Source organism: Molothrus aeneus, chromosome 1, assembly GCF_037042795.1.
Source record: "Molothrus aeneus isolate 106 chromosome 1, BPBGC_Maene_1.0, whole genome shotgun sequence".
Classification (NCBI taxonomy): domain Eukaryota; kingdom Metazoa; phylum Chordata; class Aves; order Passeriformes; family Icteridae; genus Molothrus; species Molothrus aeneus.
This window is the reverse complement of record NC_089646.1, coordinates 28026-53351: the sequence shown is the minus strand read 5'-3', so window position 1 is coordinate 53351 and position 25326 is coordinate 28026. Positions and strand designations below refer to the sequence as shown.

Below are 25326 nucleotides of genomic sequence, written 5' to 3'. Positions count from 1 at the left end.
TCCCTACCATAGGCCTCATTGCTGGCTGGATCCCTTAAATGGTTCCTGCCCGTGTCTCCCTCCCCTGCTTTTTTCTTTGTTTCTTTCTCTTTTGTCTTTTTCTTACTCAAACAGGTATCTGCCTGTTTAGTCTTGAGAAGGTCTGTGGTGCTGGTCTTGTCCAGACAGCTGTCCTCTTGTGACTGGGTTGCAGGAGCCTTTGCTTGGTGCCTTGTGCTGGTGACCTTGGCTGTGTCATCTGCACACAAGAACCTGCTGAGAGGTTCATTTTCTTCTCCCGTTGTTCTGACCTTTTTCATCTGCTGCTGTGTCCTTTTCCTGTTCCCACTTTATCTTCCTTCCAAAGCCAATCTTCTTGCCTTTTATCCACCAGATACCCCTGGAAAGGTCTATGTGCCTTTCTTAACTCTGGAGTCATAGCTGTATTTGCAATGTGCTTGCTGTCAGTTCAAATCACCTTCTTTTTCCCATAGTGATCTTGGTCGTTGTCCTCTCTGCTATGCTTAGGAAGCTCTCTATGGCAATATCAGTCCTTATCCATATTTATTTTCTGCTAATAGGTGTTATTTCATTGTCCCTGTTAATCTCTACAGTTTAATGTTAGTTCCACTCCGAGATTGCTAATTCATACAAACCTGTGTGTCAGTGATGTGACTGCTTTCCTTATCCTCAGTCCTCTTTTTGTTTGGCTATCTACTTCTCAAATTTGGTCTTAGGATTTTATGGTGAATACATAAACTCTCTCATATGAAATGGCATTTACAGCAGAGAAAGAAGAGTGTCAGAGCATTGCCAGCATGTAAACAAATATTTAATATATATGATAAATAACTAGTCAGTGTTAGAACAGACTAAACAACAGGTCTGATGGTTATGGAGGATCTATAACAGATTTATCAGTGATTGGGAAAAAGGAGTAAACAAGGAATTTCATATATGACTTTTGCATCTCCTGATACAGGGTGGGTTTAAATGAAATGTCACTCTTCAGGAGAAAGGTCTGGATGTCCTGTGAGCTGCCTAGTGTCTAACTAATAAGAAATCACACAAACTGTTAGCCTGATTGGAAGGTGGGGCAGGGAATAATGCAGAAGCAATTGTAAATCCGTGGCATATGCTTAACAATAATGTTTTTCTGGTTTTGTCATCTGTATGACTAAAAAGCCAAAGTACTGGAAACTCAGAGGGCAGTAGTAGTGGGACACCTCTGAAGGTTTCATCAGTGAGGGAATAGGGGTATTTTTGGTTTTATTTATAATCTCTAAGTATAGAGACTGATTATGTAAATATGTAAAATCTCTCTCATTGGAGGCTCTTGGATTCTGGTTAAAGAAGTAAACATCTATCAAAGATGATGGAGGTACTGGTAGTACTTCTTTGAGAGGAGGAAGAACTGCATGACCTCGAGGACTCATATTTCAGTATATTATAAAAATTATGGAGGTTTTATTAAGATGGGAAAAACTAAAGATATTTTCCCAAAATTGAATGGTGTTTTTAGTTTGTGTGTTTAGTTTTCTGTTTTAGTTTTAAGTGAATAAATGTGACTGTTCCTCCCACTCAGTCACAGGGTTGTAGAGATCACTACTGGCAATAGTAAGGTGCAGAGAGTATGGCCAAGTTTGAAAAAAGTAGAACTTTGCTAATGAAAAATATCCTACTAATTTTTCTTTTGTCATGGGTGTAGGTACTGTCTTGTCAGAGCATAAGCCAGCTAACACTGGAATGGCTAGAAAAGAGCCTCATGAACTGTTTGTTTTGGACAGTTTGTTCCACTCTCTACCACAGAGCTCCCTGCGTGCTTCTCTCTGCAAGGGCATCCTCAGGGAATGGGCCTGGAATGGAGGCACTGCTTTGCTGTGTGCATGTTCCCTGTTGTGGTCAGCAAGGAGGTGTTTGGGGCAACCTGGACAAATCTAGAAACCTTACAGCAAGGAATTTGATTGGGAAGGTAGTTGCAGGGGACAGCTAGAGTGAAAACCTTGTACAGTGTTCAGCCATGTGAGCAAGCTGCTGGTAGAGATTGAGGGCTTGTCCTTTTCTAGTCATGGACTGATGTCAGACTGTCAAACAGAAAAAGGTTGATGCATAATGAAGGAAATAAAATCATGAATGCTAGTCAAGGCTTTGAGATCAATGTGATTTTGTGCAATGTAGGCTTGTTAAACAATGGAGGTGTATGGATACAATGGATCTGTGAGATGTTTGAATTGCTCTTCTCTTTCTAAAAAAAAAATACTGTAGGACTATGAAAATAGTCAGATGATCGTTTCGTTCAGTATCCCGCGCAGAATGGGGGCAGTGAAGGCAGCATGGACGTGCAGGAACAAGGCAAAACCTTGGTGATCCTTCATACAAATACTCTGATTTGGAGCTTGGGAGCTTTCTGACCCAGAGCTGCCCTCTGTGTAGTGCCTCTATGTGGATTTTATTTATGGATGTTAGTCTAATGCTATCTTCCTGAACCCTTCTAAGCTTCTAGCAGTCAGTGTTTTGTGTCAGACATTTTTTCAGCTTATCTTGCATAAGGAATTATCTGATCCTGCCAACTGTTGTTTGATTATTGTAAGGGAAGAGACAACAAGCTCTTGACCAGCTTCTTCTGTCTACAAGCCAGTCATGGTGCTGCAGAGGTCTGTTGTTCCTCTCCCTCTCCAAGCCATACTTTTCAAGAGGTGCATTCTGGTCATTCTTCACACAAAATCCCTTCTATACATTAGATCACAGCAATGGTATGATGAGATGAGTGGTGGAACTCAAAGCTGGTCTGTAAGGTTTATTTGTTTCAATTCCAAAGATTTTCTTGGTTTTTTTCTTTTGGTTGCATCCAAGTGCACCACTTGAACATAGTGGCAGATTATTCTGAACTGTGAGCAGACATGCATGAAATAGAACTGAACTTAATCTCATGTTCCAATTCTGTAAATGGGATGTTTTCCTAGTTAAAGACTTCTGGATTGTTGTGAATATTATATTGAAGTGTGTGGTACCTGGAACACTTGGACTTACAGACCGAGAGCTTTTGGGAAATGGAGGAAGGTGAATATGGCAGGAAGCAAGAACTGCGATAGTGATGTTCCAGCTTACTAAGCCTCTAAAAGATTCATAGACATTGAAAAGGGGAACTCATGAAGTAGCATCTGTATTTTTGAAGAGGTGAGAAGCCTTGTACCAGTTTTATTTGTTGCACTTCTAAGAGCCCATTTTGAAACAACGCATCCAGTTTGGAAACCATTTGTGCAGTCAGAAACTTGTTGCCATCACACAGTATCAATCTAGTCTACATTTCTTAAGGGTTCCGTGTACTTCTAGTTACTCACTCTTACTTCCAGACAGCATCAGATATCTCCTCTTGCTTATGTTTTTGCCCTATAGAAATCATAGAATGATTTGGATTAGAAGGGACCTTAAAGATCATCTTGTCCCACCCCTCTGCCATGGGCAGGGACACCTTCTGCTAGACCAGATTGCTGCAAGCTCCATCCAGCCTGGCTTTGAACACTTCCAGAGATGGGGCAGCCACAACCTGGGCCTCATGACTCTCATAAGTAAAGAATTTTCTTCTAATCTAAACCTACTATCTGTCAGTATGAAGCCCTTCTCTCTTGTTCTGTCACTCCAGGCCCTTTTAAACTGTCTCTCTCCATTTTTCTTGGAGGCTCTTTTTTAGTTAAGAAATGTGCTGTTTGTATACTTGGTGGTGGTGGTGGTTATTCTCAGAATCTGTCAGTGTCTCTGTTAACAAGAAGCTGGTGGCTGTTCCCCACGAGCCAGCCATAAGAGCCACGTGTGTGGTGCTGAGGTGGATGGAGTCTGCCAGGACAGGAGATTGCTGTAGGTGCAGCCCAGCACTCAGCTGCAATGCAGCAACTCCTGGCTCTCTCTTCAGTCTTTCTGAGGCCTCTTGTGGGTGTTCTTGCTTTACTTTTCTTGACGCTTTCTTTTACTTTCACCTGTCAATTCTCCAGGTTATTTTCCTCTTACTGGTCTGTCCAGACAGGACTCCTTTTTTCTGCTTCTGTGTTTTGACTGCTGTGATGCACATCCCCTGAGAAAAGACTCCGCAGCAGAAGAACATAGAAAAACACTGCTCCAATGTTGTCTCGTTACTGCTGTCAGACAGAAGTTCACTTAGGGATGCCAGAGAGGACAAAGGCAGAGCTCTGAAGTGACAGGAAGTTCAGGCAAGGAGGGCAGCAGGCAAGCCGAACACGGCCTAGGGAGCTGATCAGTGGACAGCAGTGAAGGGCTCTGGGGCAGGTGTCAGGGGTGGTGCTCTGCTGCACTCACAGCATGCTCAGGTTTGAACAGCTGCAGCCAGAGCAGGGCTGGGCTGTGCACATGGACACAGGCAGTCAGCAGAACTCTTGGGGACCAGTATACCTGCATGAACTCGGTGCCTTTGTGTCTTTGCCTTGATGCTGTGCTGCTCTGTTTTCTGCTTCACCTTCTCAGAGCTGTGAGAGTGGTCCTTTCAGCTGAGGACAGGCTGTGGTCTTTCTCATTTCCTACGGCCAACAGTGGTTTTGCCCTCGGTCCAGTGAGGTGTTTGTGCAGAATAATATATGCAAATGGAATCAATGGAGGTAAAAAGGAGATAGGACTGTGGGTACAAACAGAGATGGGTCAGGGATGGGGGCCTCAGGTAGATGATTTTCCAGGAAGGAGGATGTATCAGTGCTGTTTTGCGCTGCAGTATTTCCTATGGATGCTTCTTGTTTATGATAGATTCCATCCTGCTGAGGAAGAGGGGGAAGAGACAGATCCTGACCTGTAGGTAGATACACCTTCAAGATCTCTTTCAAAAGCTGTAATGGTATTGGAATACTCTTTAGTATGAGGACTTTTCTTTTTTAATGTCACTATTACGAAAAATTTTAAGTATTGTCCATCACTCTCTTGTATCACACTTGTGTTTGAGAGCAAAATAAGCTTTTAGGTATGGTGAGATACTGCTTGTGTGTTCTTCTTTTATCAAAGTTTAAATAGATAAAGCATTTCTGTATCTTGGGAGTCTGGTGGGCTTGCAGAAGGAAGACAGTTGCACAGTTGCATAGTGAGTAATACTTTATCTGTGAGTGATTTCAGAGATAGGAACATGAGAACAGGCGAAGGAATGAGGCGGTCAAGGGATGAGATTGAACGTTCTTTTGCTAGAGCTGCCTCTCTTTTCTCATGTTTGTCCTTTCTCTGTGTCTCTATTTTAGTGCTTAACGAAGGAACTGAAGGAAGTTCAAAAATGTAAGACCAAGACTGAGAGTAGATTTGGCTTGCTGACCTTGTTCTTCAAGCCCTGAGTTGTCCTTTAGAGCAGCACCAAAGTGGCCCTTCAGTTTTGTCCATGTAGCCAGTCAGTCTCCGTGAGATGTCTGTGCTCAGGATCTGGGCTCTTCTGAGTGACTGTCAGCTGTCCCCAGCTGACTGACAGGCAGCAGCTGGCCCAGTGCTCTGCCCTTTGCTGGAAGGAGGCCACAATGTGTGGCTTGACAGATGACACATCTTAAGTGCAGGCTCAAGAGAGGAGCATTTTCTGGGCCATTTCTGTCCACTGACTCTGCCTGTGTCAGAGGGTTGGGGCTCATGCACGGGAACAGAGAGCCCTGTTCTCCTCCAGCTGTTCTGGGGCTCCAGGCTCACGGCAGAAGGCATTTGGAGCTTTGCACAAAGGTGCAGTTTGGTCTGTCTGCTGCTCTCTCTGTGGCCACACCTGCCATTGCTTTCTTACATGGACACTTGCTGAATTCACCCGCGTGGATTCCTGTGCTGGTGACTCTCCTCCCTCCTGCCTTGCTGCTCTGTCCGTGCCAGTTATAGCCCATATTGGTTCTTTGCTGATCATCCATTCCTCTCCTTTCTCCAGTTTCCTTTATAGATACAAGCATGAGGAATATCTCAGACTTGTGCTGATCAGGGAGGGCGTTGAGCTGGGGCTTTGGGAGCTATAGTGGATTTGGATGGTCAATTTGGAGATGCGGGTCCAAATTATTTTTAGAACTATCTTTTATTATAATACATATATAAATATTTAGAAATCATAGAAATTATGAGATAATGATGATATAAACTTTTTAAAATAATGATATATGTTGACTGTGCATTGAATATTTTCTTCCCACCCCCAGCAGACTGGCTTGCATACCCTCAGGGGTGCACATGTCCACCTCATTTTGGAGTCCAGGAGTGTATTTCTCCCAAGTGCTTTCACAGTCTGCAGCTATTGAGCCAAGTATGTCTTCCACGTTGTTAGCACCCTTTTGGAAGAGGGTTCCACAGGCTGATACCCACAGTGTGACAAACTCACTCCTCCAGTGGTCTGTGAGCCTGACCCCTCTGCTGGTGGCTAGGGTTTGCTATTCTGGCAGGGGCAGTGAACACTCAATACCTGACTGTCCTCCCCAGGCCACACGTAGTTCTCCAGAGCTCTGGAAAATGCCCCTTTAAATCACCTTGGATCACCTCTTTCCAGATGAAAAGTCACAATGTATTTACCTTTACTTCCCTGGATGCAGTTCCATATGCTCAGAATTTCTGTGCCATTCATTGTCCTTGTTTCAGCTCTGCTCTGCTGAAACAAGGAGAGCTGCAGGAGCCAGAGCTGCGCACAGAACTTCATTTGTAGACACACCATGGCCATGGCACACTGATATCCTCTGTTCCCTCCACTCTTATTTCTTTTCTTTATGATTTATTTTGACCTCTAGTAACCAGTGAACCAATATTTTCTGGAAGTGTCTGTTTAAACAAGGTTCTGCTGGACAGCAGCTTAGGACCCATTGCTTTGTCTGTGATTCTTGGATTGTTTTTTCCCCTTTTGTAATTCAGTTCAATATGCCTTGAACTACATTTGCATCTTCCTTTTAAGCATTCATTCTGTCTCATAAAGTCCATCTGCAGTTCTTGAAGCTGGCCTTCGTCCTTATCAACATGAATAACTTAGCATAAGCAACAAACTTCTTCACTTCATTGGGTTTTCCTGGCTTTTTTTGGTTCTTTTTTTTCCCCAGGTTGTTTTAAATATCCTGAAAAGGAGATGTCCCAGTAGAAGTTTACATGTGCCTTTCTTTTGTTTTCAGAACCAATCACTTTTGCCTCACTTCTATCCTTTAACCAATTGTTTATCCATAATGGATGCCATTGCCTCTTGGTTTCCTTAAAAGACGTTGTAGAGGGACTTGGCTTTCAGAGGGCATTTGCTGTATGGTTATTCTTATTTTCATCCTGGTTCAAATGCCTAGAGAGAGTGTGTGTCTGTCATTTTTGCATGTATGTGGACATATATATATTGATAATTCTCATTATGAGACTAAGCTCATCTCTCTGGTTTGAATTGCATTTTACAGGCAGTCATTATTTTACTGGTGGCTTTCTTTGATGGCTATAAGCTTTTAGAATTCAGAATTGAATTTACTGGGTGTCTTGTGCAGCATTAAGCTTGTGATTTGACCCAGTGTCTCTCAAGAGCATGCAGAAGACAGCATAAATTCCAGAGCTTTGGAATGCCTACAGGGGCTGCTGACAAACTACCACATCCATTTCTTTTTTTTTAAATTTTATTTTAAAGTCTTGATCAGAGACATGACCTTTTTTATAAAGGATTTGTGTTGCGTTATGAATTTACACTGCTCTCTGGTGTAGGCGAAGTGAAGGCTCTCAATGGGAAATGTTTATCCTGGTGCTTTGCCTGGGCTGGTTTGTCTGCCGCTGCTCAGAGCCGCCTGCTCTGAGTGCAGTGCAGCGCATGCAGCGGAGCGTGCTTGGAGCAGCATGTGAGCTGCAGCAGTGTGGTACTGCTCAGCAGTGCAGTGCATGCAGCAGGAGCGTGCTCAGAGCAGCATGTGAGCTGCACCACTGTGGTGCTGCTCAGCAGTGCAGTGCATGCAGCAGGAGCGTGCTTGGAGCAGCATGTGAGCTGCACCACTGTGGTACTGCTCAGCAGTGCAGTGCATGCAGCAGGAGCGTGCTCAGAGCAGCATGTGAGCTGCACCACTGTGGTGCTGCTCAGCAGTGCAGTGCATGCAGCAGGAGCGTGCTTGGAGCAGCATGTGAGCTGCACCACTGTGATACTGCTCAGCAGTGCAGCGCATGCAGCGGAGTGTGCTCGCAGCAGCACGTGAGCTGCACCGCTGTGAGCTGCGTGTTGCTGCCATGGGCTGTTCCCATCCAGGCTGGAGGTAGAGCTTTCAGCTGTGACCTGGTCTGGGTATGCTGCTGAGCACTGAGTGTTTTCCCAAGCCTAGTGCTATGCCTCCCTGTTTCCTGTGTGCTTTATCCCTGAATACCTGTCCCTGATACTTACGATGCACCAGTCACAGAGCGCGCGTGCTTTGTATTGCTGCTCAGCGCTCATCAGGGCGCTCAGAATGGGGAATCTGTTGGGGCCTGTGGCACAATAATGTACAAATGTCTTGGCAGCTGCAGAAAGGGGAACCAAACGGGCTTTTCTTTCTGTTTCGCTTTTCCTCCAGCGCCCTGGGATGCCATCAGGAGCTCGAATGCCCCATCAGGGGGCTCCCATGGGTCCTCCAGGCCCCCCGTATGTCGGAAGCCCCTCGGTGCGACCCGGGATGCCCCAGACTGTGATGGAAACAACAAGAAAACGCACGGCACCACAGCAGGTCCAGCAGCAGCAGGTGCAGCAGCAAGTGCAGCAGCAAGCTACTCAGAACCGAGCTAGGAGGTGAGTGTTCTGGAAAGAAAACACAGGAGGACAATTTGAGGAAACAAAGATGGCACCTGTTTAGCAGTAGATAAGACTTTTAAGAACAAATAAGACAGAATAGAAGATCTATGCACTGACAGTTTTTTAAGCAGGAAAAACATTAGTAAATTTTACCTTTTTTTGTTTGTGAATGGTCTTCAACGAACCAACCTTTAATAATGTCTGGTTTTGTAGTTATTCTGCTTTTACTTTGCAGGTGTGTCAGGCCATAAATTTGTCGAGTATGTTTAGCCTTTAGAATTAATGAACACCTCTCTTCTAACATAGTACAATTATTGTATTATTTGTTGCCTGTTCTGTATAGTTGCTCTGATTTCTGACTGGCTAACCTAGTAGCTTGTAAATGACACAAGTGGAAAAAACTTTGGTTTGTCATGTGAATGCTTGTGCTATGGTCACTCAAAAGAGTGGTCATAGAACTTGCAGTTGTCCCAAGTGTTTTTACATATAAAGTAAATAAATATGCACTGGAAGTAATTTCATAAAATTAGAGGGATTTCTGTGTGGAACTTCCTTTTTGAAATATGCCCACCTTGCACATTGCTGAATACATTCTGTCTTAAATAGGTTAACTAATTTCTTTTTGCAGCACATTAGACCTTATCAGTCTTGAGTGTTGAGTGGGATCCACACGCACATAGGGTGCAGTCATCTGTGTGGGCTGCCTTTTGCAGAATCATTATAGATGTATACACAGCTTCAGGCAGTGTTCTGGTGGGTCAGGGAATCCAGCTGGAGGTAAAACATGACTCTCTAAGCTCAGTTCTTCAGCAGCCCTGCTCTGTCCAGGTTATATACCTTGGATCAGCAAGCCAGATTTGGGAATGCTTGTGTCTGGGATGCATCTGGAAAGGACACTGATCTTGGGAGTATTAATACATTACAATTGAAAAGGTTGAACACAGAAGGAATGTGTGTGAGTGCAGCATGTGAGCACAAGCAGTGCATGAACCTCTTGGAGACCTTTCCCAGCACCAGCCAAAATGCACATTCTGTAGCACCTCCCAGGAGGTTCTCCAAGAAACTGCACAAAATAATGCCACAAAATAATGCCCATGCTTCAGGTCCTAGGGTGGATATAACCCGACATATTGCCCCTGCTGGATAATCAAGCTAAAGTTTAGTCACTAACTAGTTTCCAGGGAGCATTAGAGGACAGTATTTGCTAAAAGCTGGTGGCCTGATTCACAGAAAAAAGTTCCCCTCCCTTGTTTTTAACTTCAGTGTTTCTAGTTTGAGACCCAGCAGTGATCTCTACTGCCTTGAGCCCAGTTCACATCAGTGCTGCCTGGGTACTCAGAGTTTCTCTGTTTCTTCTGCCATGCCTTCCCTTCAGATATTGTATTGAACGTTTTCCTTTTTTTCATTTCCACCTCCTTGTGGTTTCCCATTATGTGTTTTTCAGGCACACTTTTCTGGCACCTTGGGTCCAATTCTGGGGGTAAAATGAGTTCCATGTTTCTTAGCATGGCCCAAGAAAGTTGCCCTTGTCCTTTCTTCAGTGGAGACAAAAATCTCATTTCTGTAAGAGATTATTGAAGAACTGGTTGAGATCCAAATTGTTTGGGGGTGTTGCTTTGTTTTTTTCTTGCTTTTTATTTGCAAGCCTATGGGGTTGTTGCAGGTATCCCAATCCCTTTGGGAGGCTGGGGGTTGCTCAGCCCTTACTTCCAGATTCTGTGAAGTGTTTCGGTGCAGGTTTCATTTTGTGAGCGGTGGAACGTGTTGGAGTTTGACACTATGTGACATTCCATTCCCATTATTCCTACACTTCTAAAAGGGACATTGTTCACCTATTAAGTTGGGTGTAACTGAATTTTCTGTCCACTGTACCTCCAGGCACAAAGACTTCCTCAGCCTTGGCTTATGTGGGCATGGGGAAGAGTCTTAAGAATCTGGTATTTCAGCCCTGGCTCATTATTAACAAACATAGGAAGAGAGCATGCCGCATCAATGCATGGAAACACGGCTGATGACTTCCAGTGTGGAAAGGAGGGGTGTCTTTGTGACATGGCAGAGTGGCAGCAGCTGGTTTGCTGTCTCCCATTTGTCCGTCACAGACAGAGTGATTAATCTCCTGCTTAAGATAAAGGCCTTACAAGTTAAAGAGATGGGACCTGAATTCCCTCTTGGCCTCTGTTAGAGAAAGCTGGGTGACAGGTTTGGTGGGCATGAACAATTCTTAGAATCTGAAGGCAGTCTTCCCGACAGCAGCATTTCTCAGGCACACGCAGATTTGTGTTTATGTACATGAGTACAGGTGTGTTTTTAAAAGCATAGCTATAGAAATGTGCCTGTGTATGGGTACGGACACAGTATGTATACACACTGCAGGCACACATACATCTTCCCACTTCTGTGTTCATAAAGATGAAAAAATGTGGAAATGTAAGGTCTTCCACCTTTATCCATCACTCATGCAAATATGATAAGTAAAACAAGTGTGTATGTACATATGAAGGAAGGGTGTGAGTATGTGTGTGTTTTCATACATCATATGAAATACATATATATGTGTGTTCTTCAGCACTTAATTTTGGGCATGATGGAATAAATGCATGTTGTCTGTTTGAAGAAGTTGACGTGCCATGTGCAGGCTCTCAGCCACTCAGATGTGCACACATGTAGGTGTGTCTGTGCATGCCACATGTGAGACTGTCCTCTGCATGCTCGTCTGTACCCAGGAGCAGTGTGTGCACATGCACTGCCATATATTGCCGCCCTGCACCACAGAAGATGCTGTGATCAAAGAACTTACAGACTTCTTTCCAGGATGCATAACAGACAGCCCTGATTTGTTCTTACCTAACTGCCTCCCCAGGCTGCTGAGAGAAGGGGTACAAGGTCCTGGGCATGGGTGAGACCCTTTTGCTGATGCATGCACAGCTGTGCACCAGCATGTGGAGATGTCAGGATAATTTAGCAGGTGGCCTCGTTACTCCTAGATCTGTCACCATGGTAACGTGTTTTTTTCTTTAAAAAATGTACAGTGCCAAGAGGAGGAAGATGGCTGACAAAATTCTCCCTCAGAGGGTGAGTCGCTTTCATTTCCTATTCCCTTCACAATCAGTTCAGCATCTTAGTGTAATTAGAGGAATTTTAGAAAATTCTTTCACTTTTTGTTTAAAAATCTAATTAAAAAGTAAGTAGGCAGTGGGTGCAAGTGGAGAGCAGGCTGGGCTGGGGGCTGGGAGCGGAGCAGCCCGGCCTGCGCGGCCTCGCGCCTGGGTTAGCCGAGCCAGCACTGCCGCTTGCTGGAGGCTCCGCGGCGCTGGGCTGCCAGCGCGGCCCTCGGGGCTCACACGGCTCCTGCTCCTTGCTGAGCCTGGCCAAAACCTGCTCCACAGTGTGCTGTACCTCCGGGGCTGGGCTCAGACTCAGGTTCCTGGCCCAGTGGAGCTGCCAGGTTATGATTTTTATGGTTGTGTCACCATAGGGCTGAAGTGAACCTGTGTAAACAACAGAGTCCGAGGGGTCGGTATTGTCTGGAGAGTTACTAATTCTCTTATCCCTGGGGATATGTCTGGCTTCTGGTGCCTGCCTATGTTTGATCCTCAGTGCATCTTCTACTTCCTTTCTAAACATTGGGATTTCTCTCTGCTCTCCTCTCTCATTATTCCCATACTTTTCTTTTTCTTTATCCTATTCAGTACAGTTCACAAGAAACTGCTTGGTCCCTAAAGGCTTCAAAATACATACCTTTGTCACATCCTAATCTAAGTTGCTTTGACTTCTGGTGCTTTTTCTGGACTCAGAATCCCTTGGACAGGTGTGTCCTTTTCCTCCATATCCTTTTCAAGTTTTCAAGCTCCACTGCTAAAGTGAGCCCAAACTTGCTGGCACACTCCAAAGTCACTTCTGTGACATTTCACAGGTGTCTACTACCAGCCATCCAAAGAGGTGAGCCCAGTTTGGTACTCCTGATGCTATGCTATCACTTCTCTTGTTATTCCTGCCACTTTCTGGAAGCAGAGCCTTTCATATGTAAGCCATTAGATCTCTTATGTTGCTGTCTTGAAAGGACTAAGCTACCATTAAACCCAGACCTTTGAATGACTTGCAGCCTCCCTGGTAATTCTGTTGAAGCCTCATTCCTGCTCTGCTGGTGGTCTGTACCTTTTCTATAATGAAGGCTAAGTTTCTTGTACTGTCAGTTTTGTCTGTCCCACACAAACTGTTTTCATAGACAATGATACATCCTGAACAGTGAGGCTGTTGCTAGAAATAAATGTCCATTTCAAGATGCTTTTAGTTTTGTTTTGGGTTGGTTGGTTGTGGGAGTGTCTATATTTTCAGTTTTTATTTTGTGTGTTGCCTTCATAAGATTAAAAGGTGTAAGAGGTAATCAAACTTTTTTGCCAGCAGAAGATCACTGACTCTGTTTACCAAGTCCATGATAATTCTTTAATAGGTAGAGCCTTACATAGGTGTGCCAGAAATCTCTACAGATGCTTTCAGAGCCATGCTGTCACCAAATATTCTTGCTTTTCAGTATCTCTGTTGCTGCCAGCCAATAGCTTTAACTGATGGAGTAATAAGGCATTTGCTAGAAGTCTCCTCTGCAGTGGGGTTTTTATGAGTGCAGCTGCAGTAGTGGTATCAATGATGTGACCTCTGTCTGGGTTAAGGTACTCTCTTAGGCAGCAGTTAGTGTCAGGAATCCCTTACACCATCTGTGGGATGAAGAAATGCTGTGCACATCATTGTCCTGTCAAGTGGAAGGTGTGCACTGGTGGCTGTGGAATGCATGTGAAACATGGGTAAAACAGTTCCAGCTTTCTGGAACTACCTACGGAATGTTTTCCGGCCAGTCAGCATCTGTTACCCACAGATTTTTTGCAGACTCTTGTTTATGTTTTCTGGGAACTTTGAAGGGAAGAGGGGAAGACATTAAATACATTTGACTCTTGAAAATGATCTTATGTAGTAGTGGAAAGGAGGTGGGTTCTCACTGTTCCTCGCTGCGATAATGACTCAGCAGTTGGCACAGGTAACCTCCTGTTGGATTTCCAGGCTCTCTGGTCAAGCCTGTGCCATAATCCCGGAGCATTTTGCTGGCTGCAGAGGTTCACTGAGCCACTCCAGGTCAACTATTTGAGAAGGATTTAATTTTGCAGGAATATAATGGTATGAAAAATTCAGCCCAGCAAACTTTGCAAGTAGGAAGTTTGGATTAGGGAACTGCATGGGACATCCTGGCACTTGCAGTCTGATTCCCTCTGTCTTGGAAGCCATGACACAACTGCCACTTCAAGACTAGTTAGGTTCCTTACCTGAAACATACTTTTGATCTGGCAGCTTGGGGTTTTTTTTGTTTTGCTAGGCTTGGCAAGGGAATTACTTTCAGTTTGCCAAGTTAGAGAGGCTCCTCTCTTGAAATCCTCTTAGTCATTTGTTTTCTCTGATCCTGGTTAGATTAATGTCTTTCAAACCTCTTTAAATCAACCTCTCAAGAAACCAGAACTATACATAGTATTACAGATTGCCAGTATTCACCATGCTTGAATGCTGCTCCTGCATTTTTAGCTCTATTGGAAATAGCACTACAAATTGGGATTGCTGTGCTTTTTGGGTTGTTGTTGTTCGTTGGTTGGTTGTTTTTGTTTGTGGGGTTTTTTGGGTTTTTGTTGGGTTTTTTTTGGCCTTTCCACATTGATACAGCCTCTGGTCATTCTGTGGTTGGCTAATACAAGTATTTCTGCTTTCTGTCATATGCAACTGATGAATTCCCATATTAGAGCAGGATTTAGACTCTGAGGCATGATCCTGTGTGTTGTAATGCTATATATGATCCCATCTCCATTATACAGTTCTGAGCTTCCTTACATTCTCTGTACTGTCCTCTTCCTTGCAATGACAGTGACACCCAAATTTAGCATTACTAAGTTTTCTTGGCATACTTCTCCTTTTTTGTACAAGAACACTTTTTTCCTACGCCAGGTCTTGCTCCAACCCCCATTTTTCAGTCTTTAGGAGTGTGTGTCTTTATGACTGTATGTCAAATGCTTTACTTAAATGCAAGTTGATTCTATTGACAGCATATATTTTGTCTAAAATGCAGTTTTAACACAAGGACTTTGGTTACGCTCACATTGACATACTGTAACATAACAAGGCTTAGAATTTTTTATAGAGTATTTAACATTGACTCTAGTTCTGTCCAGCAGGCTCTTTCCTGCCCTATTTTCCTCACTTCTGGATCTTTCCCTTGTTCACACTTGGCTGTCGCTGAAATCCTCATTCAGTTTTGGAGAAGTTCACAGGCATCTTCATTCATGGCTGGGTTCCTAAATCTCTGGAACTGATGTTAACTTTGTGACCCAGGTTTCACAGTTGTGCCTCAATTTCGACCTCAGACCACAAACTGTCTGTAGGGACACATGACTGCACCTCAGATTGTACCTCTTTCTCCAGGCCTTGCCTCCTCATTACTTTTGGTCAGTCTTATTTTCTCTTAGTATTGAGTCATTACATTTTTTCCCAGGGAGATGTGAACGTGATCCACCATTCTGGTTTTTCTTGGCTTCCTTGCCTACCCGTTCTGATGCGAGAATCTCAGCTGAAAACCATTCTGGCTCCATAGCTGTGCCCATCTCTGCTTTTCCTTGTTGAACTTGCAGAGTGGAGTTCAACTTTGAAACAGCAAACTGACCCCCTTCTGTGGCATGCTTGTCTCTTAGTATTGGCTGCTGTTCTTCTCACTCAGACCCAAATTCTTGAGGACTTTTTGTCTGGCTGTGCTGACAGGGTTTTGTACACCTGTCCTCTCCTTTTCATCTTCTCTACTTCATTTTCCTTTACACAATATTTAGTCAATTTTTGCTGCTGCTGTTCACTGACCACCATGTGGAATTCTCTGCACAGATCCCATGCCATAATAGCTGTCCTACTGTGGGTTGGTCACTGCATGGCTGTTGTCCACCTCTTTCTCCATCTGAGCCAACCAGAGGTGAGGAACACCTGGATCTGCCATTCTTTCATGCACGAAGAAGAGGTTAGGGGTGTGATAATCAGTGGTAGCCTTAGATATAGCAACTGTGAAATAAAGAAATTAAAGATCTTGCCAGGGATGAGGAAGGAGAGTAGTCAAGTACAAACCCTGGACTTTAGACAAGCAGAGTTTGCCTTATTCAGGGGACTGGTAGGTGTGATTCCTTGAGAAGCAGCTCTGAGGGGCAAAATGTCTCAATGAATCTGGGAGGTCTTTAAGGACCTTTAAAGCAGCCTGCTTTAAATGCAGGAAAATGAGCAGATTTATGAGGAGCCCAGAATTAGGTAATCACAGTGGCGGTCCCAAAGTCAAAAGGCAATGTACAAGAAGTGAAGCAGGGACAAGGTTACAAAGGAGGAGTTTAGAACAATTGCCTGGGCATTGCAGGGAATGGTATCAGCAAAGTCAAAGCTCAGCTGTAGCTGAGATCTTCAAGGGACATCAAGGACAAGAAAAGTTTCTACTCTTGCACTAAAGGCTGACCAAGTTCAATGCGTGCTCCATGCTGAGTGGGCTGGGTGATCCAGTGATGACAGACACAATAAGTCTGAAGCACTCAAAGCCTTCTTTGTTCAGTCTGCACTAATGATGCCTCCTATGCCCTGTGATCAGTGAACACATCCAAGAGGAACAGGAGACACTGGACAGGGATAGGGCCAGGGATTAGTTGAGGAAACTTGACCTGTACAACTCCATGATATCCAACAGGCTACATCTGAGGGAGCTGAGAGAACTGGCCAATGTCCTTTCATGGCCACTCTCTCATACATAATAGTCTTGTATTCAGGTTGGGACATTTTGGTCTAAATGGGCTGACAGCCATGTGGGTGGATGATGAGGCTGAGAAGGTGGCTAATGGTTGCTCAGAGTGCTGCAGGGATGTGTCACAGCAGCTGTTCAGTCCAGCATCCTTGCCACTGGAGGAGGCAGTGCCATGCTTGCTTATAAAATCTACAGATGACACCAATCTCTGTGTGGGGAAACCAGTTGATATGCTTATGGATGTGCTGGAGGAATGAACCAACAAGAACTTTGTGAAAGTGAACTAAGTCAAATGTTCTTCCTTGAGAAAGAAGAGGGCTACCTGGCTGAGGAGCAGCACTGCTGGAAAGGCCCTGCAGGCACTGGTGGACAGTGAGCTGAGTGTGAGCGGGGGCATGTCTTGTCAGCAAAGATGACTAACAGTATCCAGAGCTCTGTGGCCGGGAGCATAGCCAAGAGATTGAAGGACTTGATTACCCTTCTTTGCTCCGTACTCGTTAGCTCAGTGCTAGAGCACTGTGTCTAGTTTTAGGATCCTGAATTCAAGAAAAACATTGGCAAACTGGACTGAGGTCAGCGGATGATTGTCAGGTTGATTGAATGCCCTGATCAGCACATGAGGCAAGACTGAGACAACTGGCCTTGTTCAGCCTGAGGGATGCCTCTGAGGGGACCTAGCAACAGCAATGGCTTGTCAGGTCCTAAGAGAGGAAGACCAAGAACATGGACTGCTTTTGCCGTTTTACTGGACTGTGTTACCAGCCCTGTAGTAGTCAGTCAGAAATCCTCCTCAAACCACTCTCTCTTAGGGGTTGTAGGGTGGTACAGTTGTTATTTATAAGGAATGTCAGCCCCTAACTGTCTTTCTTTGACCATAGAAGCCTCAGTGGTAGAGACACTTTTGTCAATAAGCTATAGTCTAAAGTTTCTCAGCAGGGAAACTGTCCAGTATCTGCCAAGTCAGACTTCAGTCACTGCCACTTAAGATAAAAATTCTGGTTCTCAGCAATACATGTGAAATGTGTGGGTTATGTCCGTCTGCCGTAGGTAGTAAAAAAGGCTAAGGATCAAATTGAGCTTGTCAAACTTGGGGGAGGAAGAGGTTTTGGATTTTGTTACCTGTCTCAAAGACAGAAGTTCTCGGGTAGCCTAATTCTCAAGACACTGCCAAATCTCTGTTTATTAGTGATTTTTTTTTTTAAAAATCAAGATTACTGAAACTGTTTTGTTTGTCCTGCTTAAGCAATGAAGAATGCAGCTCCAGTTGTTCCTGCCTGAAATAGATCCAATTTTATTTACTGAGCTTTTTCTGGGATCCTGGAGGTGCACAACAATAGGACCAGTGAAAGATTTGCTGGCCAGCTGTTGTATAAAACAGGTTCAAATTACATCAGCTTGCTCAGGACCTTGTCCAGACGGGTTCTGAATACCTCCAGCCAAGGATGAACACTCCAGAGCATTTCTTGGCAGCCTGTTCCAAGGTTTTAATACCATAATGTGTTTTGTTTGTTCTGTCAGAGGTTTTTTTTACAAACCAATTCCTTATAGGGAGTGAATTGCCCATGCTGCAGCGAGTTTCTGTTGCCTCTCACCCTAATCTCACGCACCTCCAAGGGGAGGCTGGCCCTGTCTGTGCTTCACCAGTCCCCATGGCCATCGCACTCTCCCAGGCAATCTCCTTTTCCCTTTTCTTCTCCAGGCTGGAGAAGCTCTTGCAGCCTCTCCTGGCAGGTCTGTGCTCCAGCCCCCACCGTCCTCTGCAGGCCTCGCTCCAAGATGTCACATCTTTGTGCTCCTGTGCCCACCGGTCCAGATCCAGTTTCTCCAGCGTGGAGTAGGAAGGAAGAGCCTCTTTCCTGGGCTCGATGGCAAAACCTGTGCTAATGCAGCCCCTTTTGCAGCTGACCTTTGCTATGGCTGCCTTACCCCTCAGAGTCCTTCTGCCCTTGTTGTCTGTCCCTCAGGGCCCCCAGCTCCTCTCCTGCCAGTCTGTTTTGTACCCCAGCGATGCCCACCTGTCCCCCTGCCCGGTGGGTGTGACTCCATGCCAGGAGCAGAGCTTTTCCTGTGCCCACCTTCACCTGTGCTGAGGTGCCGTCCTGTCTGTGCAGCCTGTCAGGGTCCCTCTGCCCAGCCCTGCTGCCCTGCCTGGCCTGGGCTCGGCACTCTGGGAGCCTGAGGACAGCACTCAGCCAGGAGCAATGGAGCCAAAGGCAGCGTGGAGCCTTCTCTGTGGCTTTGGACGTGAGCAGCAGAACCAGACCCGCACCTGGGCTTTTCTTTAGCTCTCCTTCTGCTGCTCATCTTCTTGCAGAAGGCTTCCTCATTGCTGTCCCCAGCCTGCTGACTGCTGTCATTGCCTTCCAAGCTGTCGTACTGTGACAGCCATAAAAGCTTTCCAAAGGTGTTTATATCCCAGAATTTGTAGTGTTGCAGCTGTTCCTCGGTCTCCAATTCTGTCTCACAAGCCTTGCACATCTGTTTACAGGCAGGTGTGGTGGGGCCCCCACACTGTCTCCCATCATGTCATTCCTTCCACACTGTCCACATTTCCCCCACTTGCAAGTTGGCCATTTTTTTGTCATCACTGATAAAAAATCTTGTGAAAATCAAAGATAAAAATCCATAATTTAGTAACAATTTTTTTAGTAATTTATAAACGTTTGAAATGTTTGAATTTTCATACTAGAAGGATAACTGCAGCCTAAAGAGGGACACTGTCTTACTAATGTTAATAGTAATCTCTTCCAGCTGTCCATGGAATTCTAAGACAAAGTATAACTTCATATGTTCAAAACCATGGCTGATGAGATGCTGGTTCTGCTAGGTGCTTTCTGGAGTTTGTCAACCAGAGAAAGGCCAGAATGGAGAATTGAAGTATTGAAACACTCTTTTTGCATTTATAGTTGGAACTTTAGTAGAAGAGTGTACACCTGCACGGAGCCATGAACTTTTCTGTTAGGGCAAACCATGAAAGGGAAGGAATTAGGCAGGCTGCACAGATCCTTATCACATACGCACTGTCATGCCTCCAAAAGATTATTCCAGTAGTAGGGTGAGAAAGCAAAGGACTGAGAGCTGCCAAAACTGGCCTGATCTTTGATCTTGCCCAAATCCCATCTTTGCTGTGACCATAACACATCCCTAGAGAAGAATACAAACACAGCAAGTACATTTCTTCTCTCAAATGCTCTCCCAACCTGCGGCCATTTGCAGTTCAAGGAATTAGATGCAGTTTTGTCTTCGGCTGATTTTAAAGTGTTTGTGCTTTTTAGCATCTTGTAATATTTAGCATCCAGTTTGGTTAAAGGAATGGAATAGGAAATAACCCTTTCACTTTCATGTGATAAAAGATGTCAAAGTGTGGAATAAAAATATTTATTGAAAGTTTCTGCTGTTTCTACAAACTTCCTAGAAATTTGATTAGATCCTGGTCTAGTGCCCATTGAACCAGCCAGAAAGGTTGTGTCATCTGTGCTGCACAGGCTCTCTCCTAAGGGCCCTGTAGGCCATGCTGCACCCTGTGCCCAGGGGGTTCACAAACTGACTCTGATGGCACTTGGCCTTAAAGGTCTGAAACTACTTTCTTGGTCCAGAATTTTTAATTGACTGTAGCACACCATCATTAATTTCTTCAGGCAAGGAACTGAGGAATCTTTTAATCTGTGCAGAACAGGAACATTGGGGTGTTTTGTTGTGTCCAAAGATCTGCACTCAGTGCCTCGCTGCCCTTGCTCTGCAAGCTGTCTGTCAATTCCTTGATGTTTCCAGGGTAATGCTTGCTCTTCATGCTCATGTTTCTTTTATTATGCTGCTGATACTAACATTCTGAGAAAGCATATAAGCAGTTAAAACTATAATGGTTTGCCTAAAGCTGAACAGAGTTTTTGCTCTGGTTTCTACTTTTCCAAAGTATCTGTGGTTTCTGCTTTTCCAAAGTTTTAGTCTTGCTATAAGTAGAGCAGGTATTCTACCATCTCAAAACAAAAAGAGTCAGTTGAAAGAGACATTTATTTAATAACCTTAGTCTGTCTAAATACAGCAAGGAGAAATTGTTCATCGTTAGGCTGGAAAAGCAAATTAGGAAAAGGATGGCAAAACTCTGTAAAACATAGCAAAGTTGCCTAGGGAATGCCTTCCCACTGCTGCTCCAGCAGTGCAGGGAAATGGCACCAAATGAAACTCACTCATGGCAGGTTCCAAAGGAGCAAAAAGAGGTTCTTCCTCCCATATTGCCTGCTGAGGTTCTGGAACACTCTGCCTTGGACTGTTGCGGATACTGAAAGGCAGCAACTTTGAAACCTGGTCAGAGGCACAATAGCAGGAGAGCCAGCTGTTGGCATGACCTCTGCAATAGTTCTCATGTCCTTGTTCCAAAGGGAACACGTGCATGCCTGCTGTCTCTCACACAGGTGTTTGTGCCTTACACCAGATATAAACTGTAATTTTAACTCCAACTAATTCTGTTTCTAAAGCAAAACATGAATACCAACTCACTTTTAATTCCTATGGAAATATAGGAGTGAATATTGTAGAAATAGAAAAGGTTGTCTAGTAGATCTATTTTAGTTACTTACAGTACCTTTTTATGGTTTTCCTGCATGAGTTATTCCAAATTAAGAAGCAACATTTTCATTTAAGGGTATACTTACCCACTTCTAAGCTCAGTTCATTAGGTCATATTTCCAACCTACTTCATATCCCCTCCTCTGCTAACTCCCTTTTAAAAGAGAAAACAACAACAAGGGGGTTTTTCAATAGAACTAATATAGTTAACTAATGTATTAAAATACCAATAAAAGTTGGCAGGATCGTGAGTTGACACCTGATGGCTGGTTGTGTTGAAACTTTGACATGAAGGTCAATTTCAGCAGCAGAGGAAGATGTGCTGACAAAGGCAGGCATCCCACCTGGCAGCGTTTACTTCCAATGGGTGGCACTTGTTTTTGAAACACCAGCATGAGCACACCCCACCCCCTCCCCGTTTAGTTTGGGGGATGCAGCACTTTTCTAGTTTTTAACAGGACAAATTCACTGTAGTTTGGATTGCCAAGAGAAGTCTCCCTGGCTGCTGGTAGCTAAGCCTCAGTGGAAGAACACAGCCATGGTCCAGGCTCTGTGGATTCAGGTGGGGTGTCCCAGAGCGCATTAGCCTCCGTTCTGTGCTCCTGCTCTTCAGTCTGTGCCTGTCCCACGCCACTGAGACCTGCCCCACTGTCGGGAGCTGCTGTGGCAGGGAGAGCTCCTCTGGGCACACCTGTCCAGGGGCTGGGAACGTGTCAGTGTGGCTGTTCTAGAGCACGGCACGTTTGTGCTCCCGGTGCTGAGGTGTTCCTTGCTTCCTTCTCAGATCCGCGAGCTGGTTCCCGAGTCGCAGGCCTACATGGATCTCTTGGCCTTTGAGCGCAAGCTGGACCAGACCATCATGCGGAAGCGCGTGGACATTCAGGAAGCGCTGAAGAGACCAATGAAGGTATGCTGTGAGAAATTTGGACATTGTATCAGGGGAGGAGAATAATTCTTGTAGTAAATGGTGGAAATACCTTTCGAGCTAAAGTCTCGTTAGCAGAAATGCTTTGGAATGGATTAGACAAAGCTCCTAAGAGTAAACAGCTGAGAATCAGCATGCATAGAAAAGTGGTAGAGAAAATTTAGTGGCCATTACCAGCTCTAGCTTCTGAAAGTCTTTAATAAGGGGAATAATAGCCTAGGGATAAATAAAGGATAGATAAACATTGGTTTGGGAAGTTTGTATTAAAATGATAAAAAATGAGAAAATAAGAGATTAGAGGGCTGTGCTGAAGGTGTGTATTACTTTTCCTATTCAAATTTGGTCAAAAAGTGGAACCTATGGAATAACAGAGCATACAATGGGAAGAATTACTTACAGAAATTATTATTTGTGTAAAAAAAAGAATGGATGACATTCTCTGCAGTTTCTATTAGATGAAGTCCAGCACTTCACTCTTCCTAATATCCCACTGAAAAGGTTTTTTCTAAGTTTTCTGAGTCTATTCATTGGAATCATGGAAGAGTTTAGATAGGAGGAAACTGGAAGTTACTTAGTTCAACCTTCTTCTAAAAACAGGATTGTCAAGGCCTTGTTGAGTTTTGAAAATCTGTAAGGATGGAGGTTTCACAGCCTTGTTAGGCAGTCTGTTACATTTTTTGCCCACTCTCATTGTGAAGAATTTCTTTTCATGTCTCATTTAAGTTCTTGTAACGGTATTGGGTAGCTCATACTCTATTCCTCAGGTAATTCCCATAGAATGAAGGGTTTTGTGGCCAGATGTCTGCTGTGACATAAAGCTATCATTCTTGTCTGTACCACAGTGATGGGGGTCAGCCCAACAAAGATCAATATTCTCTTGTCTTTGTCACTGTACAGGTACCTGATAAAATGTGGAAAGCTTTTACCCCTTGGTGTTTTTCCAGTTGATATATGTGAACAAACAAAACAGCAACAAAAAAAAAACAAACAAAAACTGCAAAACCCAAACAAAAAACCAACCAAACAAAAAAACCAAAAACCAAACAGAAACCAAAACAAACAAACAAAAGAAACAATTAAGTTATTAAGTTCCATTAAGTTCCATCTACCCCTCCTAGACAGAAAGGAAACTGAATTGTGGATGGTCTAAATCATGAGTTCATTCTTAAAAAGTGTTGCACATAATAGATTTTACTCTCAGAAGAAATAATTTGTCTTACCTTCTTGATATGGGTAGAACACCATTCTTTTAAACTAGTTAGGAATCTGGCGTTATTTTAAGGTGATTGAAGACTTTGACTTAAATTCATAAATCAGCAGGAAGTTATTTATTCTGTGGCAAAGTCTTTAATGAGGGAATCAACAAGTGCACAAGGTCCTAGCTGTAAGCTGTGCTATGGAGATATTCAGGGTCTGGGATAGGGAAGAGGGTCGGAGGCACAACACTCTACAGAAACTGTAGACAGAAAATTCTATCTAGGGCTCAGCAAACACATTTTAAATATCACTTACTCAGTTAACATCTAGAGAATGATCAAACAGATGTTTTCCAAATTTGTGTGTAGGTAGTCCTAGCATATGGGTATCAGAACTGTCAAAATAGGGCTAAACCTAGATAAACATGGGTTCTTGTTAATGTTAATATTTCCATTTTATTATAGTTACAGAATTGGTAACAGCAATAGAAGTTACCTCTGCATTTCCATCTCTTATCAAAGCTCTTGTAATTTTGAAATACTTGCCTTAGAACAGTGATTCTCAAACTGGAATTGTAATCCTATAAGAAATATGAATTTGTCTAAAGTATGTGAAATAATGTAGGGAATATGCAGGATTTCTCAGAGTTATCAGCTGCAGCTACAGTTACAGTGTTTGTCAAGGTGATTGAGCTGTAGCTAGAAACAGCTCGAAGCTGTGGTTGTAGGGAACCACAGATTTATGGTCTAGTGTTGCTCAGGCTGGGGCTTTTTCTGTCTGAAGACTATGCTGGGGAAATTTTAGGCATAAGTGGTTAAACCTTTTTTTTTTTTTGTGAGGACAGTGCATAAAATATGTTTGGCTTGTTGGTCCTACTTGGATCTCCTGAGAACAGGTGCACTCTTGAACCAGATGACAGCTGTGGGACGGCTCAAGAAGTGAGGAGACCTGGGATTTGGGCAGCTGTTGAAGGGGAAAATGGCCTTCCCCACCTGTCAGCTCCTTGGACTACTGTCAGCAGCCCTCTTCAGCTGCCTGGGCAGCTTTCTGCTGCTTGGGCACTGCTGTGTGCTCTCCTCTTCTTCAGCCAGTCCTGCATTCTTGGATTGCATCTGTCATGAGAGTCTCAGAATTCCTTGTCTGCAGAGCAGCATTAGCAAGAGTCCTTGTCCTGACTTCATGGAAGACCCACGTGGTCAGAATTCCAGGAAGAACTTTAGGAGGTAGTCAGGCAGACAGGGCTGTTTGACAGATATAGCAAGCTCCATGGCCTGAAGGAAACAGAAACCATACACTCAACAGATCAGAAGATGTCAATAAAGAATTAATTACTGAAAATCTATGCAGCTCTAAGGCCATAGTGGACTTTGGGAGTGGGATTTATTTGGCTAAGTATAGACATAGCCATTTCATTCATTTATGTGTGAGCTAGTCACTCTCAGCTCCCTTCATAGTTGAGAGATCAAGTTGGTGTAGACAGTGGTGTTCAGGGCACAATTCTTCTCATACACAAGTGGATGTCTAAAATAATATAGATAAATAATACCCTAAAAATGCTTATTTGTCTCCATTGTGTAACCCTGAGATAGACAGTTGTCACCATAAACATAGTTTTAAGACTGAGATGATTTTCATCCCAAAGCCTGAACCAGGGTCTTCTGACTGACAGTGGGATGTGACCATGACATGAGCAGGGCTCCCACTGCAAACCCTGGCACCACAGACAGTACTTTCATCTCACCCAAACCACAGACTGGCATCCAGAGACTGTCCTTCTTTCGCAGTGAACTGGTGTGAGACATTCTGTTTACAGATATGTGTGTGGTTGCAGTTCCCAAACTAAATTATCTGCTTCCAGGTTCTCCAGTTTTAGGTGAGAAACAAGTAGTAGCATCAGAACACCATCATAGTGTCTCTCTCCCTAGTTTCATGAATTGAGATTTTTTTCCCCACTTTCAGGTTTTAAGATGACTGAGGAATTGATATTGGATTGTTGCCAGAAAGCAATTAGGTTTTTTTTTCTGAAACACTTGTCTTATGCCATAATTCTGTGTTCTGCTTTTTGCATTATGAGATAAGGAAATTCAAACACCTTATCTCCTTTAATCAATCAGTGTTTTAAATGTCTTTCAGGTTCTTTAATGTTCTCTTTTCTCAGGTAAAAAA

At 44.0% G+C, this 25326-nt stretch overlaps 1 protein-coding gene across 5 annotated transcripts in view; it reads left to right on the top strand.

Moving 5' to 3' along the window:
• SMARCD3 (SWI/SNF related, matrix associated, actin dependent regulator of chromatin, subfamily d, member 3) overlaps window positions 1–25326 on the top strand; it is a 75858-nt gene that overhangs the window by 28138 nt on the left and 22394 nt on the right. For all 5 annotated transcript variants that reach the window (XM_066549518.1, XM_066549527.1, XM_066549509.1 and 2 more), the window contains 3 exons: window positions 8466–8677; window positions 11710–11752; window positions 21823–21945. In XM_066549518.1, the coding sequence (XP_066405615.1) occupies window positions 8475–8677; window positions 11710–11752; window positions 21823–21945 (369 nt within the window). In that variant the 5' untranslated portion in view covers window positions 8466–8474. The remainder of the gene's footprint in view (window positions 1–8465; window positions 8678–11709; window positions 11753–21822; window positions 21946–25326) is intronic.